Source organism: Panthera tigris, chromosome B4 (genome assembly GCF_018350195.1).
Source record: "Panthera tigris isolate Pti1 chromosome B4, P.tigris_Pti1_mat1.1, whole genome shotgun sequence".
Lineage (NCBI taxonomy): Eukaryota > Metazoa > Chordata > Mammalia > Carnivora > Felidae > Panthera > Panthera tigris.
In genome coordinates, this window is record NC_056666.1 from 42306265 (window position 1) to 42321496 (window position 15232).

General features: G+C 42.9%; 1 protein-coding gene across 2 annotated transcripts; it reads right to left on the reverse strand.

The window, feature by feature from the left end:
* Positions 1–9418: 9418 nt before the first annotated feature.
* NANOG (Nanog homeobox) lies at positions 9419–14208 on the reverse strand. Of its 2 annotated transcripts, none has more exons than XM_042993758.1 (4): positions 14058–14208; positions 11507–11772; positions 10166–10252; positions 9419–9878 (listed from the first exon to the last, which is right to left on the reverse strand). In XM_042993758.1, the coding sequence occupies exons 1-4, from the start codon at positions 14206–14208 to the stop codon at positions 9495–9497; spliced, it is 888 nt and encodes a 295-aa protein (XP_042849692.1). In that variant the 3' UTR covers positions 9419–9494. The 2 variants fall into 2 exon arrangements, with proteins under 2 accessions (XP_042849692.1, XP_007089616.2); XM_007089554.3 differs by having other exon boundaries at positions 9419–9926.
* Between the last annotated feature and the right edge of the window lie 1024 nt (positions 14209–15232).

Here is a 15232-nt window from a genome sequence, read left to right on the forward strand (position 1 = left end):
AAACAAATGTGTATAGGAGTATAGCTGAGGTTATGGGTTTTAGACTCAGCTCTACTTAGATGTGTGTCCATAGGGAAGTTATTATTCATGTTCCAACCCTCATCATCTGTAATGGGACAATCATACCTCATCTTGTTTTATGAAAATTAAATAAGAGATGCATTTAAAGTAGTTATCACAATACTGGGCACATAGTTGCTATAAATGTTAGAGTCAGGTAAGGTAATATCCAAGGTCAAAGCATTTAACTGTCTGTCTTATCTCCAAGAAGACAGGCATAACCTCCAACACCTAGCAAAATACCTGATACCTAGGAAGTATTAACCAATATTCCTTGACTGAGCTAATGAAGGGTGAATTTTATGATGTTTTTTACATTTTAGTTTGATTTATGACAATGGCTCATTGAGAACAGAAAATGAATTGCAGTGGATTGAAGAGGTATTGGGGGGTGCAGTTTCTCAGTGGAGACAGGGGTTGTAGTCAACTCAGACAGAAGAGAAGGCCCTACACCATTGGCTGGGTTCTGTAAACTTCCAGAACTTCCGTTTCGTTTACATAGAAATGGTAGTTAACTTCAGAGTGTGGCTTAAGGATCACGTGAAATCAAATTTATAAATCTATTCCCATGTAAAAGAAATGCTGTCTACATGTACTCATACATAGTTATTTTCCTCCAAGTTGAAACTGGCTTTATTTTCCACTATTCTTTTGGAAAATGCACGTGGCATGAGGAAAGACAAAGTAAAAAGCCGCTGATGGAGTTAAGAATAATAATCATGTTTCTCTCATCCTGATGGGGATTGTAGTGCAGAGTCTCAACAGATAAAAAGAACCCTTTTTTATATGAATAAGAATTGATCAGAGAACCAGTGGAAATTAACATAATTGTGCTGAATGGGTCAAAGGGCAGCACCAGAGGAACCTTTAAAGCCTACACAGTTTGGGGAATGTTAAGTATGATCCTAGGATTTAAGTGGCTGAGGAAGGATTTAGATTTAAGAAATGAGACCTGGAAAAAAAAAAAAAAAAGAAAAAGAAATGAGATCTGGGATCGAGGGGAGGCTAAGAATCAGGGGCGATCTATGGTTGCAAAAACGACAGGAACTGCGTGGCTTATACAGTTTAATGCGCACTTACTATATTGTCTGAGAATGTTCACTTCCACTATGGAACAGAACCGAAATTTTTGTAACACATACGGCACATTAATTACAGAGAAATTAGCAGCCAGTAGGACATATTAGATTTAGGTGGGCAGAGTATATGTGCACAGAGCACCGAAAGGAATGGAAGGAGCCAGAGAAGCCTTATTTAGCACCTCTTATTTAGCAAGCGGGGCAGGGGCAGAGAGAGAGAGAGAGGGAGACTCTTAAGCAGGCTCTGCACTGTCAGCATAGAACCCCAAATGGCGCTCGAACTCCTGAAACCGAGATATCCTGACGCGAGCCAAAATAGAGTCAGACGCTCAACCAACTGAGCCACTCAGGCAGCCCGACAGCACCTGTTAAGTCTTCACTTAAATTGGCCATCCATCCTTGACCCCATTCCAGCCCCACATGTATAATGCTCAGGTAGTGAAAATAAATTCCACAGCGGTTCATCAAGCTAAGGAGAGCTGCTCTTGCGGCCAGGAATACTTGCCACAGTGTCTGCAATAGAGCATGCCTGTGTGACTGTGTCCAGGGACATTCCTTCTGCACGACCCCGGCCCTTCGATCTCAGGTTCTGCTCCTCAGTCTTTGCAGTCACATCAGGCACCAGAGACATATATGAACATCGCTACCCTTTCTATCCTCCTTGCGCCCTGTCCCTACGTATGTGAGCGTGACCCATCTCATTACCCATACTTTGTGGCGTGAGAGTGTGATTAGATTGATTTCATATGTTTCTAGCACCTTTATATCTTGAATATATATATTTAAATACATATGTATATTTAATGGATGTATTTAAATGTATATGTATACTTAATGTTCATTTATTTTGAGAGACAGGGAGAGCCGAAGTATGGGAGGGGCATAGAGAGAGAGAGAGAAAGACAATCCGCACCGTGAGCCCCGGAGCCCCAGGCGGGGCTCGAACTCGCGAACCATGAGAGTATGACCTGCGCTGAAATCAAGGCTCCAACGTTCAGCCGACTGAGCCGCCCACGGGCCTCTGATTCTAGCGTCTTAACCTGATCTTTTCTGATAGCTTGCTTGGTAGTATACCTGGAGGTAATGCTACCATTGGCGAAGTAATTTCTTAGCTTAACCTTTTCAAGTTCTCAAGAAACGCTTTCTTCTAGGACCACAGTTTTACATCAACCACCCACAACCCGGGAATCCTTCAAGGAAAAACTTGCCAGCAGCTGCTGCTTCTTTTAAATCAGGTTTCGCTTCAACCTCACGCAGAGGAACCTATTCAAATGCCTACATTTCAGCATCCTCACTCGAACTAACTTCCTGTGCCAGAAGCTTTTGTCTGCCCCAATTGGCTTCTTTATTTAACAAATTCTCTTTATCTCCCGCTTGAGGCAAAGCTCACGCGGCCCCCAGGAGGCATGCAATATTTACTAAAGTTCCTCCCCCACTTGCCTGCCCCTGTCTGGCAGTTATCTGCTCTTTCCTTTAGGTTTGCAGTCGTGGCCTGTTTTTTTCCCTGTAGACACCCAGTTTTCTGAATAGTAGGATTATTCAGAACAGAATTAAACTTGTCTTTTACCCCCGAGAACCGGGTGCTTGAAATTCAGTAAGCAAGGCTCCTAATCCTACCGCACCAAAAGCTTTGAATCTAGGCTGTGAAATTCAGACGACCCAGGCAAACCGACCCGGTGCGCTTCTTCCTTTCAGGTCCAAACCGAAAGGGAAATGGAAGCTGAAAACGAAGAAAAAGTGAATTTTAAAAACTGAAATATGAGAAAGTAACTTAAATATGACACCGGAGGTAACAACCACCTCCTCTCGGAGGATGGAGAGAGCAAGATTTTCAAAAGAAAGGGATGTAAAAAGATGGAGGGGCTTGGCAGGTGCACTTATAATTAATTTCCTTTCTGCCTTATCTCTATCATACTAGTTTATATTCCTGGCGATTCTGTGACCAAAAGGGTAAGTGAAAGGTTTTAAAATTGAGTTTGCACCTCTCCTCATTCTTCTTGGCAACTTTGTCAAGCTTTTATAGGGCTTACTTAAGAAGATAGTGAATTTTGCTTTTATTAACTTTATTTTCAAAGAGCAATCTTTTACCTTCTTAGGTATTGTGTGTGTATATATCTATACATATATATGTATATATATGTTAATAGCAACATAATATATATTATATATTATAATATATAATAGCATATATATGTTAATAGCAACATAATTTGTAGTGGTAAATCACCAAAACAGAAGCAATTTTAAATAACTTACAGTGCATCTGTAATGTGTAATATAACAATTGAGTCAGTTCTAAATTTACTGGTATGAAGAAACAACAAATTTACTGGTGTGGAAAGATCTGTATGATATATTCTCTTTTTTTTAACATTATTATTATTATTTTAGAGAGAAAGAGAGGGCAAGCAGGGGAGAGGGGCAGAGAGAGAGGGATAGAATCTTAAGCAGAATCTCCTGACTCAGCATGGAGCCCCAATGCTGGATCCCAGACCCAGGGATCATGACCTGAGCCCCAATCAAGAGTCAGACACTCAACAGCCTGAGCCACCCAGGTAGTCCTCTTTTTTTTTTTTTTTTTTTTAATTAAACCAAGCGTGGCTGGCTCAGTCAGAAGAGTGTGCTACTCTTGATCTCTGGGTTGGTAGGTTCAAGCCCCACATTCAGTGTAGACATTACTAAAAAAAAAAAAAAAAAAAGAGAGAAAGAGAGAGAATAAATAAAAACATTCATTTTTCTATGTTCATGAGCACAATCCTTTTTATTTAATTTTAATTTCACTTATTTTAAAATAAGCTCTATGCCCAACGTTGACTCGGGACTCACAATCCTAGAAATCAAGTGTCATAGGCTCTCCTGACTGAACCAGCCAGCTGCTACCGCTCCCCTCCACCCCCGGCCACCCCAGGATATACTTTTAAGTAGAAAAAGCAAGTTACAGAACAAAATGCTTGATGGTATTCCATATTAGGATAGGAAAAATAGGTTATAATTCTATTGTGTGTCACGTGTACACATGGAAATGTCTGGAAAGATAATATCAAAGTTAACAGTGATGTTGAAAGTTAACTTTATGTAATGATCTTCTCTTAATATTGTACAAATAGCTTTTATTTTTTTAAGGGAATGACAAAGTCACACTGAGATGTAAGAAAGAGCCCCCAAACTTAATATTTCCCTGTAGTTCAATGACCTGAACTTCACCCTGATGTTCTTCCCGTCAGAAATGTTGTTAAAGAGAATATTCAAGAAGGAGACCATCTCAACCTTGGCTGATACATTTCAGGAAAATAGGAAATCTTTTTTAAGAATGCAACTATAGGAGTGGTTGGCTGGCTCACTTGAAAGAACATGCGACTCGATTTTGGGTCGTTGAGTTTGGAGCCCCACCTTGTGTGTAGAGATTACTTAAATAAATAAATTTTAAATAATGTAATTATCGATTTTTAGGATTCTTCCAAATAGATATATACCTCTAAATTCTGACATGCAAAGAGGTTGAAGATATAATGCTAAGTGGAGCAAAAAAAAAAAAACAAAAACAAAAACAAAAACACCTCTCAGAAGAGAATGTATGGTATGACCCTGTTACAATATATATAAAAATTCGCATAAAATCACCCAGGGGGTGCCTGGGTGGCTCAGTTGGCTAAGCATCTGACTTTGGCTCAGGTCCCGATCTCACAGATTGTGAGCTCTAGTCCTGCATCGGGCTCTCTGCTGTCCGTGCAGCGCCCTCTTTGGAGCCTCTCTCTGCCCCTCCCCCTCTCTCGTGCGCGCATGTGCACACTCTCTCAAAAATGAAAACATTTATGAAAAAGACCATCCAGGGGCACCTGGGTGGCTCAGTTGGTTAAGCGTCCGACTTGGGCTCAGGTTATGATCTCACGGTCCGCGTCCGGCTCTGTGCTGACAGCTCAGAGCCTGAGCCTGTTTCAGATTCTGTGTGTCCCTCTTTCTCTGACCCTCCCCTGTTCATGCTCTCTCTCTGTCTCAAAAATAAATAAATGTTAAAAAAAAAATTAAAAAAAAAAAAGACCATCCATATGACATATACTAAAATACCTGTAGAAATTAAACTGTGCTTACTAGATTTGATTTATTGTTCATTTCTCTATTATTTAAATTTGTTCTCCATAGCACGTTTTAGTTTTGCAGTCAAAAAGGTCCAGGCAGCTTCTTTCTGCCTGTAGGCGTCCTGTGCTTTGATAAAAACACCTTTCTGTACTGGGGTGGGGAGGGTGGGGAGAGGCCCAATCTCTTAAAAAAAATAAACCCAGACTCTGGTTCCCTGATGATAGTGGGGTTCCCTGAGGTGTTTTGTCTTTACCCTGACAGGTGCCTGTTTGAAGACACAGGAGGTGACTGGCATTTCCAAAATGGCTAATCCCCAAAAGAAAACGCTAAACACCAGAAATTCTTTTTTCCTTCTTTTCTTTCAATCCTTCTTTTCCCCTTCATTTTCAGAACCATGTTTTAAATGTAACAGGTGTTCTGCCACTCTAAATCTTTAATTCTTAGCCATTCCCTTGCTTATTCCCAATGTCTTATAGCTGAACTTAGTCCAAAGCAGAAACAAGCAGCGATCAAGGGTGTAAAAACATCTGTTACATGACAATGTTCAGTACTAGAGAGCTAACTGGAGTTTCTGAAGACTTTGCGGGGCCTGGGTGGCTCAGTTGGTTGAGTGTCCGACTTTGGCTCAGGTCATGATCTTGCAGTCTGGGAGTTTGAACTCTGAGCTCTGTGCTGACAGCTCCAGGGTTTGGAGCCTGCTTTGGATTCTGTCTCCTTCTGTCTCCGCCCCTCCCCCACTTGTGCTGTCTCTCCCCAAAAATAAAATTTTAAAAAATTAAAAAAAAAAAAAAGACTGTCACTTTATACTAGCTATTTTCCCAAGGTCCTAAGTTCTGGTCCACCATTTAGTATTTCCTCATATGTGTTGGCAATTCGTTATGTGCATTTAGTTTTAGAGCAAAGGATTTCATAAAAATGTTAGTGACATATTATCTTTTTTTTAAAGTTTATTTATCTATTTTTGAGAAAGAGAGAGAATGGGGGGAGGGGTGGGGTGGGGGGGACGGAGTATCCGAAGCAGGCTCCACGCTGACAGCAGAGAGCCCAATGCCGGGCTCAAACTCACCAACCGGGAGATCATGACCTGAGCCAAAGTCCAATCCTTAAAGGAGCCACCTAGGGGCCTCCCTTTTTTTTTTTATTTAAAAAAAAATTTTTCTTTTTTTCTTAATGTTTTTATTTATTTTTGAGACAGAGAGAGACAGAGCATGAGCAGGGAAGGGGCAGAGAGAGAGGGAGACACAGAATCGGAAGCAGGCTCCAGGCTCTGAGCCATCAGCACAGAGCCTGATGCGCGGCTTGAACTCACAGACTCTGAGATCATGACCTGAGCCGAAGTCGGACGCTCAACCGACTGAGCCACCCAGGCGCCCCTCCCTTTTTTTTTTTTTAAGTAAGCCCTACACCCAACATGGTTTGAACTCAGGAACCTGAGTCAAGGGTTATCTGCTCCACTGACTGAGCCAGCCAGGCTCCCTAGTGACATATCTTAAAACGCTCTAATCTCTTAAAAAAGAATTTTTCCTTCACTCAATACACTTAAATGAAAAGGCCAGGTGGCAGAACAGTGAAATCACATTTGTAAAAAGTCATACTGGGGGGGGGGGGGGTCGGGGGGCATCTGGGTGGCTCAGTTTGGCTCAGGTCAGGATGTCAGTTTGTGAGTTCAAGCACCCCATTGGGCTCTCCGCTGTGGGCACAAAACCTGCTTCAGATCCTATCTGCCTCTCTTTCTGCCACTTCCCCAACTTGTGCTGTCTCTCAAAAGTAAACATTAAAAAAACAAGTCATATTCAAATTTGCTTGAATAACAAAATGAAAATAGTAGGGATTTAGAGATTTCATGTACTATTTTAATTGTTCAATCAATGCTTTGTTTTCATGATTTACTCAGTTCATAACGTGCTTGGCACAAAATTCAACTATCTGACAACTTTTAAAAGAATATTGTGTTGTACTTAGGTATAGGCAGAAATTACCCCTGATGTCATTTGTCAAAATGTCTAGAGAATTTGGATGGTCCCACAGCAACATTGGAAAATTAGGGAAACCATGAGGGAAATGACCAGGAAAACTGCCTAGTGGACCAGTCTCTGTGTCTGCTTCAGAAAGTAGATGTTGCCATGGAGCAAGAAGGCAGTGGTGATTAAAAGTGCTCTGATTCAGATCAATTCGGGGTGAACTGGGATGGAAAAGGATAGTAAAAAGAACTATTAGTATAGTTCATAGATGCCTACTCTGCTTCTTCTAAGGGGAAAACATAATTTACCTGGGAAAAAAGTATTCCTAACTAGCCTCAGAATTTAAACATGTCTCTGATCCAGTTTATGTTAACACTAATATATTTGTAGATTTACTTTAAGTTTTTATTTTGAGAGAGAGAGAGCGTGCGCACCAGCAGGGGAGGGGCAGAAAGGAGAGACAGAATCCCAAGCAGAGCACAGTTCGAGGCTCGAACTCATGAACCACGAAATCATGACCTGAGCTGAAATCAAGAGTCGGAGACCTTATCAACTGTACCACCCAGGTGCCCCTATACTTTATTTTTTAAAATTTTTTTAATGTTTATTTTATTTTTAATTTTTTTTTTTTAACGTTTATTTATTTTTGAGACAGACAGAGACAGAGTATGAACGGGGGAGGGTCAGAGAGAGAGAGGGAGACACAGAATCAGAAGCAGGCTCCAGGCTCTGAGCCATCAGCCCAGAGCCCGACGCGGGGCTCGAACTCATGAATTGCGAGATCGTGACCTGAGCTGAAGTCGGAGGCTTAACCGACTGAGCCACCCAGGCGCCCCTTAATGTTTATTTTTGAGAAAGACAGAGACAGAATGCGAGTGGGTTGGGACAGAGAGAGAGGGAGACACAGAATCCGAACAGGCTCCAGGATCTGAGCTGTCAGCACAGAGCCCGACGCGGGGCTCGAACTCACGAGCTGTGAGATCATGACCTGAGTTGAAGTCGGACGCTCAATGAGTGAGCCACCTGGGCGCTCCTATACTTTATTTTTTAAAAGATTATTTTAAGAGAGAGAGAAAGGGGAGGGGCAGAAAGACAGGAGCATCCCAAGCAGGCTCCGCACCGCCAGCAGGAAGCCCAACGCGGGGCCCGAACTCAGAAACCGGAGAGGTCTGGACCTGAGCCAAAACCAAGAGTTGGATGTTCTAAAACATTGATATTGTGCTTTGTAGCTTGTCTATAAACTTAAGTCCCTTTTTAAATAAAAGCTGGCATTAAAATGTTTTAAAAAAGCTTATTTCCACACAGTGCCTTCTGGCACAGTACAATTGTAGAGAAGAGTGGACACATCCCTCCTTCTCCAGTCTTCTCTACCTTCCATTATTACCTATTCCCTGGCTGCCCTTTATTTAAGCCTCTTTACAAACCTAAGAGCTCTGTTTATCACTTTTCTGCTTCTAATCTTCCAGATGGGGCACTCTTCTTTAACTCCCAAGAACCACAAATTTTATTGTTTCAATATTATTACACACACAAGGAGGAAAAAAGTTTGTTGAGATTTAATTAACCAGTCACCTAGCTTTGTATACTTAGCTACCTTTTCCATACTCTTTTTTTGTCCCTTTACTTTTGTCCCTAAGAGCAGCCTCTTAGCAGAATCTTAAAGAGATTTCAGTTAATTGGTCCTTCCCACATCAAAAGACTCTAATAAAGACCCGTGTTTAGTCAAGTTTTTTAGTCACTGAGCTACTGGTGAAATCAGGGTAGAGACAACTAAAAGATAAAGTGGGTATTTATTTGTACTTAAATCTATCATAAACCACTAGCCAAACTGGTCCTATCATCACGACACATTAAAATATAAAAACAGCTTTCTACAAATACTGGAATAACGAACACGTCAGGAGTTGTAGTTAAACCAGCACAGGGGGCAGAGGAAATCAACGACGCACATTATAACTTAACCCTCCACCGTTAACAATTGAGGTTGTTAAGCCTCACTATCTCAGAAAATACAAATAATCCTTCATCACATCTTTGTATTTTTACTTCCTATTCTTGTGGTTAAATTCTGGAGCCTAAAGATATACAAATTAGTATTGTATCTAGTTATCTAGAGCCAGAAACATATTTCCGCATGTTGTTCAAAGCAGCCAAAGCTACGGAATCCTCTTTGATGAGACTCCTGCCGTTCCCCCTTGATGGACAGAATAAACATAATGAAAAACAGAATATCAAGGCAGAGATACAGACAAATCCTAGAAGTAATACAGCCATCGCCCAAATGGAGATGGATTAATACACTCATGATCACGCGACTTCAGGCTGTATGTTCAGGGTAGTTTGGGAATAAATCCATTATTTGCTGGGCACTAAAATACTTAGCCGTTTGCTGTATTACACTGTGGCTTTCCCCAGTCGTTTCTAAGAGGGACTGCAAATCGCTGACAGAGTTTTGCTGTAACTGTATCTGGGGCTGCGGGGATTCCTCTCCACAGTCGTGCAGCTGACTGTTCCAGGCCTGGCCATTCCAGGCTTGGGGGCACCAGGTCTGACTGTTCCAGGTCTGGTTGCTCCACGACTGACTGTTCCAGGTCTGGTTGCTCCACGACTGACTGTTCCAGGTCTGGTTGCTCCACGACTGGCTGTTCCAGGTCTGGTTGCCCCATATTGGAAGGTTTCCGGAAGTGTTCATCAGGTATCCCTGGTGATAGGAATAGAAGCCTGGGTATTCTGGATTTGCAGAGCTGTTCTGAAAGAGAACGGTAGATCAACTGAAAGGCTAGAAAGAAAATCAGGATGGTCTGCAGCTGGGGTTCTAACGCATCAGCAAGGACCAAAATGAAAAAGCCATGGAAAAGAAAACAGAGGCATGCCTGGCTGGCTCAGTCAGTAGAGCATGCTACTCTTGATCTCAGGGTCGTGAGTTCAAGCCCCACGCTGGGCATGGAGCCTACTTGAAAAAAAAGAGGAAAATACGTTTCCTGTTACCTGAGTCACAGTGTTGTTATTCTTTGGCCAGTTGTTTTTTTGCCACCTCTTACATTTCATTCTCTGGTTCTGGAACCAGGTCTTAACCTACAAAGAAAAAGGTGACAGGAAAACAGGAAAACATAAAACACCAGTAATGTGGATGTACTAGGGATCAAAGAATATTGTTAACAATTCTCCTCCCCCCCCCCCACCCCGTCCGCAACTACAACTATTTAAAGCTCAGGAAACTGAAACTTCTAGAGTACTTTCTGAAATCTTGAAACCATTTTCTATGAATGAGTGTCACAGCCCCTCAAGTCAGTTGGCTGCTTTATTTAATAAACCTAACCAGTTTGAGAAAAACCACTGCATATCTATTCTAGAACGTTCACATTAAATGTCTACCTATCTCCCTTTTCATAGTTTACCCACGCCAGTAGTCAGCTAAAGGTACTTTGTCTGCAATAAAGAAGGCTCCCCCACATAAGCACACTTCCATTTAACGTGATAATGGTGGTCATTTCAACGCAAGAAATATGAAATATACCACAAGGACAACTATTTGGAAAATATCAAATCTATTTAAGCATCCAAGAGGCTTAAATTTCCAGGTGATTTGTAAAGTATAAGGTAGAAAATGACATTAAGGAGGACCAGAAGTATTTATATACTTAGACTAAGTATGGCACCAGTGACAGAAAACCATACAATATCTGTCTGACTGCAAAATATGCAAGAATATGGAAAATGATTAACCTCACTAGTAATGAAATGCACACAAACAAGAGATTCCAGTTTTATTTTAATGAGGAGCAGTGTTGGTTAGGGACTCTCCTAACCTGGAAGATGGGAATACATGCATCTCCTTTGATTAAGGAAAAATTGGCAACATTTTCACGATTTTGGCTTGTGCAACAGGGAAAAGTGGTTAAATAAACCATGGCATATTAACACATTACAACGTTAAAAAAAATGGTCACGGGGGGCGCCTGGGTGGCTCAGTCGGTTGAGCGGCCGACTTCGGCTCAGGTCATGATCTCACGATCCGTGAGTTCGAGCCCCGCGTCGGGCTCTGTGCTGATGGCTCAGAGCCTGGAGCCTGTTTCAGATTCTGTGTCCCCCTCTCTCTGACCCTCCCCCGTTCATGCTCTGTCTCTGTCTCAAAAATAAATAAACGTTAAAAAAAAAAATTAAAAAAAAAAAAATGGTCACGAAACATTGCAAAGATCCTACTCTCATATGAAAATTATCTGTAGGCGGTACCTAAGCCTACAAGATGCACACACAGATGTTAGGAAATGCTCATCTGCAAATTGGGTTTTTTATTTCGCACTGCAAGAACAAGTAGGCAAACTCTACCTGCTTATAGCTAAGGTTCAGAATGTTGGAAAGTTCTTGCATCTGCTGGAGACTGAGGTATTTCTGTCTCTGAAATCTATCATTGAGTACATATAGCTGGGTCTGAGAGAAGACGGTTCTGATCTTCTGTTTCTTGCCCTGAGCTGGATCGTCCTTCTTCGCGGTGATCTCCTCTGCAGAAGTGGGCAGCACTTTTACTCTGGGGCTGGTGGAAGAATCGGGGCTGTCCTGAACAAGTAGATCCATGCAGGAAGGAAGAGGAGAGACTGTTGGGAATAAAACAACACTTTTCTCTAAAACCTTTCAAATAGCAAATTACATTTGCAAACCTATGGTTGTCAAAGCATTTTTTGAGAGCCCTCAACCTCAGGTAGTAGGTAAAAACATAGAGGTGATAATGGTGGTCATTTCAACTCAAGAAATAGGAGTGACCCCCGAACACTTCGCTGATCTTTGTAGGAGGCCAATCCAATAACTTACCAGTCGCTGCCATCTTACAACCAAGGGACATGGCCAATGGCTTACTAGTTGGGAAGCAGAGTGGGACTCAACTTTTTTTTTTTTTAAAGACTTTATTTTTTAATGTTTGTTTATTTTTGAGAGAGCAGAGCATGCGCATTTGGGAGAGAGAGCGGGGGAGGAGCAGAAAAAGAAGACAAGGATCCCAAGTGGGCTCTGCGGGAGCCCAACACAGGGTGGGGAGGCGGGGTGGGGGGGGTGGGGGCAATTCAGGAACTGAGCCGAAATGGAACACTTAACCAACTCAGCCACCCAGGTGGCCCAAGATTTTATTTTTAAGTAATCCCTATGGCCAACATGGGGCTGGAACTCACAACCTTGAGATCAAGAGTCACATGCTCCACTGACTGAGCCAGCCAGGTGCTCCTCAAACCTCGTTGACAAAAGCTTTCTACTGCAAATCGATGCTCAAGAGTCCGTGCTGTGACTGTTCAGAAAAGTGGGAATGATCACTGGAGTCCCCTCCCGCCCCTATCATGTCCCTTCCTAACTTCCTTTTGTAAAGTTAATCATCCCTTACATCATACTTAATACTGTAGGATCAGTTTCTGGGGACCCTTTAAAATCCAGTTTAGGGGCGCCTGGGTGGCTCAAGTCGGTTAAGTGTCTGACTTCAGCTCCGGTCTTGATCTCCGGGTTGGTGAGTTCGAGCGGCCCGCATTGGGCTCTCTGCGGTCAGCAGAGTCCGCTTTGGACCATTTGTCTCCATCTCTGTCTGCCCACCCCCACCCCCGCCCCCGCTCGCGTGCGTGCTTCCTCCCCTCCAAAAAAACTAACAAATATTATATTGCCTAGATTTAGTAGCCGTTTAAACTCTTTAATTTCTACCCTAGTCATGAAATAAAGAGACAGCCTTTACGAGGCAAAAATTCACAATCTTGTGCTTCTTGTAAGTGGGCGAGACCAAGGACTTCAGTGGGGGCATCTCCTAAAAAAAACCGGTCTCTATAAACTTGCACTTGGCTTGCTAAGGAGGACACGCCCACTTGCTCATTCCCGAGCCATTTCTCACAATCCAGCGCTGTATTTTCAATGTTCGGAATTAGAAAAGGACATCGACATGAAGTTTAGGAAAACCGGGGAACATTAAAATCCAACAATCCAATAAAGCAGTTTCTTAGTCCTTCTCCAACAGCTTGGTTTTAGGGGTAATCATGTAAACAATGTTTAAACGATTATTTTTACCATGAATCTTAAAAGTGGTTTTTCTTGGGTAAACATTCGTTTACGTTTTCATTTTTAACAATTACTGCCGAATTGATTCACAAAAAAGCGGTGCGGACTTTACAGCAAACTGATCATCCCCCGCCCCTGCGGTTACCATGTAGAAGCCAACCTGAGTTTCAAATTTGGGCTCTCGCCCCTGAATGTCAGCAGGTTAAACCTTCTGGGATCTTCTACCATAAAATGGGGTGGACATTTCCTCAGGATATAGGAGACTTGAGCATAGCAGGCTCTCAGAAATTCGGAGCTGCCCCAATTACCACCCACAGAACCAAAGAGGCAGGAGAGCCACTGCCGCTGTTGTACGAAGGTAGAACTTTTCAACAAGGTGCGATTCATAATTAGCCACGCCATTTCTGGAACTCCTTGAAAACCCGACAAATCAAAAAGGTGATGCTCACGGCATCCCCTACGCCTAGCTGTGATGTTAGCACTTTTGACTTAATAGTAACATTTACTGTTACTATGTGCTCAGCACCCAGTCTGTTAAGATGTATATATCAACTCATTTTTCACAACACATTTGTGTTTCCACAGGACCTATGCACCTAATGCCTCACTTATCCAGTGAGCCATTGAAATGCCAGCGTCCTGCGGCCCTTGTCGCTTACCTGACACCTGGGACCTGGGTGCAAGGGCACGCACCCACCAAGTTACAACTGGGACAGGTGTCGAGAGGCTTAATAGAGGACACCTGCTTTCATTAATGGGCTGTAATTGCTCACGAGGGAAACGAATGACCCTTCCCCTCCTCAGATTTCACTCTCCCTCAAGGAAATCAGCCTTTCAAGGATTAATTTTCTCTTACCGGTCTCCGTGTGGGGGGTCTCAGCAGATGACATTTGCAAGGGTGCATAATTTTCTTCAGGCCCATCAATCTCAGGCACTGGAGAAGAGTCCCTAGAATCGGGCGCTTCGGGGCAAGGCGGGCATTGGGGCTGAGCTGGATCCGTATTCATGTTGCTGAGTTGAGGGAAGAGAGAAAAAAAAGAGGGAGATGCAGGCTTACGTGTCTAGGTGGAAGAACTTAAAAGAGAAATCTGAAGATCTCCAGATGTAAGAGTATCAGAAAGACAGGATGCAGTGGCGTCACCACCGAAAGGGCCAAGCGCCAACCAACCCAATTTAGCAAAAGGTGAAGATTCTGGAGGCTCTAGATTTATAAGGAAAGTTCGCCCATCCTTAGACCCGCCCCTCCCGGCAGCCCCACGCCCACACACACCCTCGCGAATTCTCAGTTAATCCTGTCTGCCAGTCTCACCAAGGCCATTGTCATGCAAAAGGTAGCTGCCGGGTAGTCCAGACTGGGTGGGGAACGGGAAAACTGGGGCCACAGGACCTAGGAGCAAAAGTAAACCCGGCAATTAAATATTTCTGGGTTCACCACGTTTCCGTCTTTTAAAATCAAAGATGCACTTGAGGCACCTCAGACGACTGAATCTTCCACTCGGGCAGTTAATATCTTGATATAAGGCCCCGTAGGGTCTCAACATCGAGCTGGTTATGGCAGAAGCTCCAACCACGTAGCTCTATTTTCCTCCTGAGTCCCCCTAAGGTCACAATAAGACACACATTGTATGTTGCTAAGGCGTCAGTGGTTGTTAAAAATAGTACTTGTTTTCAACTCCCTCTTCTTGTTTTGTAGCTTTCCAGAGACAGGCTTGTCTTTGCCCCAGGACTGTTGTCTCCTTTAACAAAAGCCAGAGGAGGGGACCTGTGGCCTGCTGATCTGTAGCTGACTTTGGTGCCTCGTAGGTAATTATGCATTCGCCACCAGTATGGAAAAATTTTCAGTAGTTTTTAGACATGCGTGGCTGGATAGAATCTTGACTCGGTTTCCTCATCTGTACCTTGTCTGTGTTGCTATAAAAATTAGAGGAAATAAAGTACTGAATCCTCATAATATTTGACACTCAGTGATCTACAAATCGGGGCTATTAATAGGAATTCTGTCTTTATCCTATGCGCTCATGAGCTCCAAGT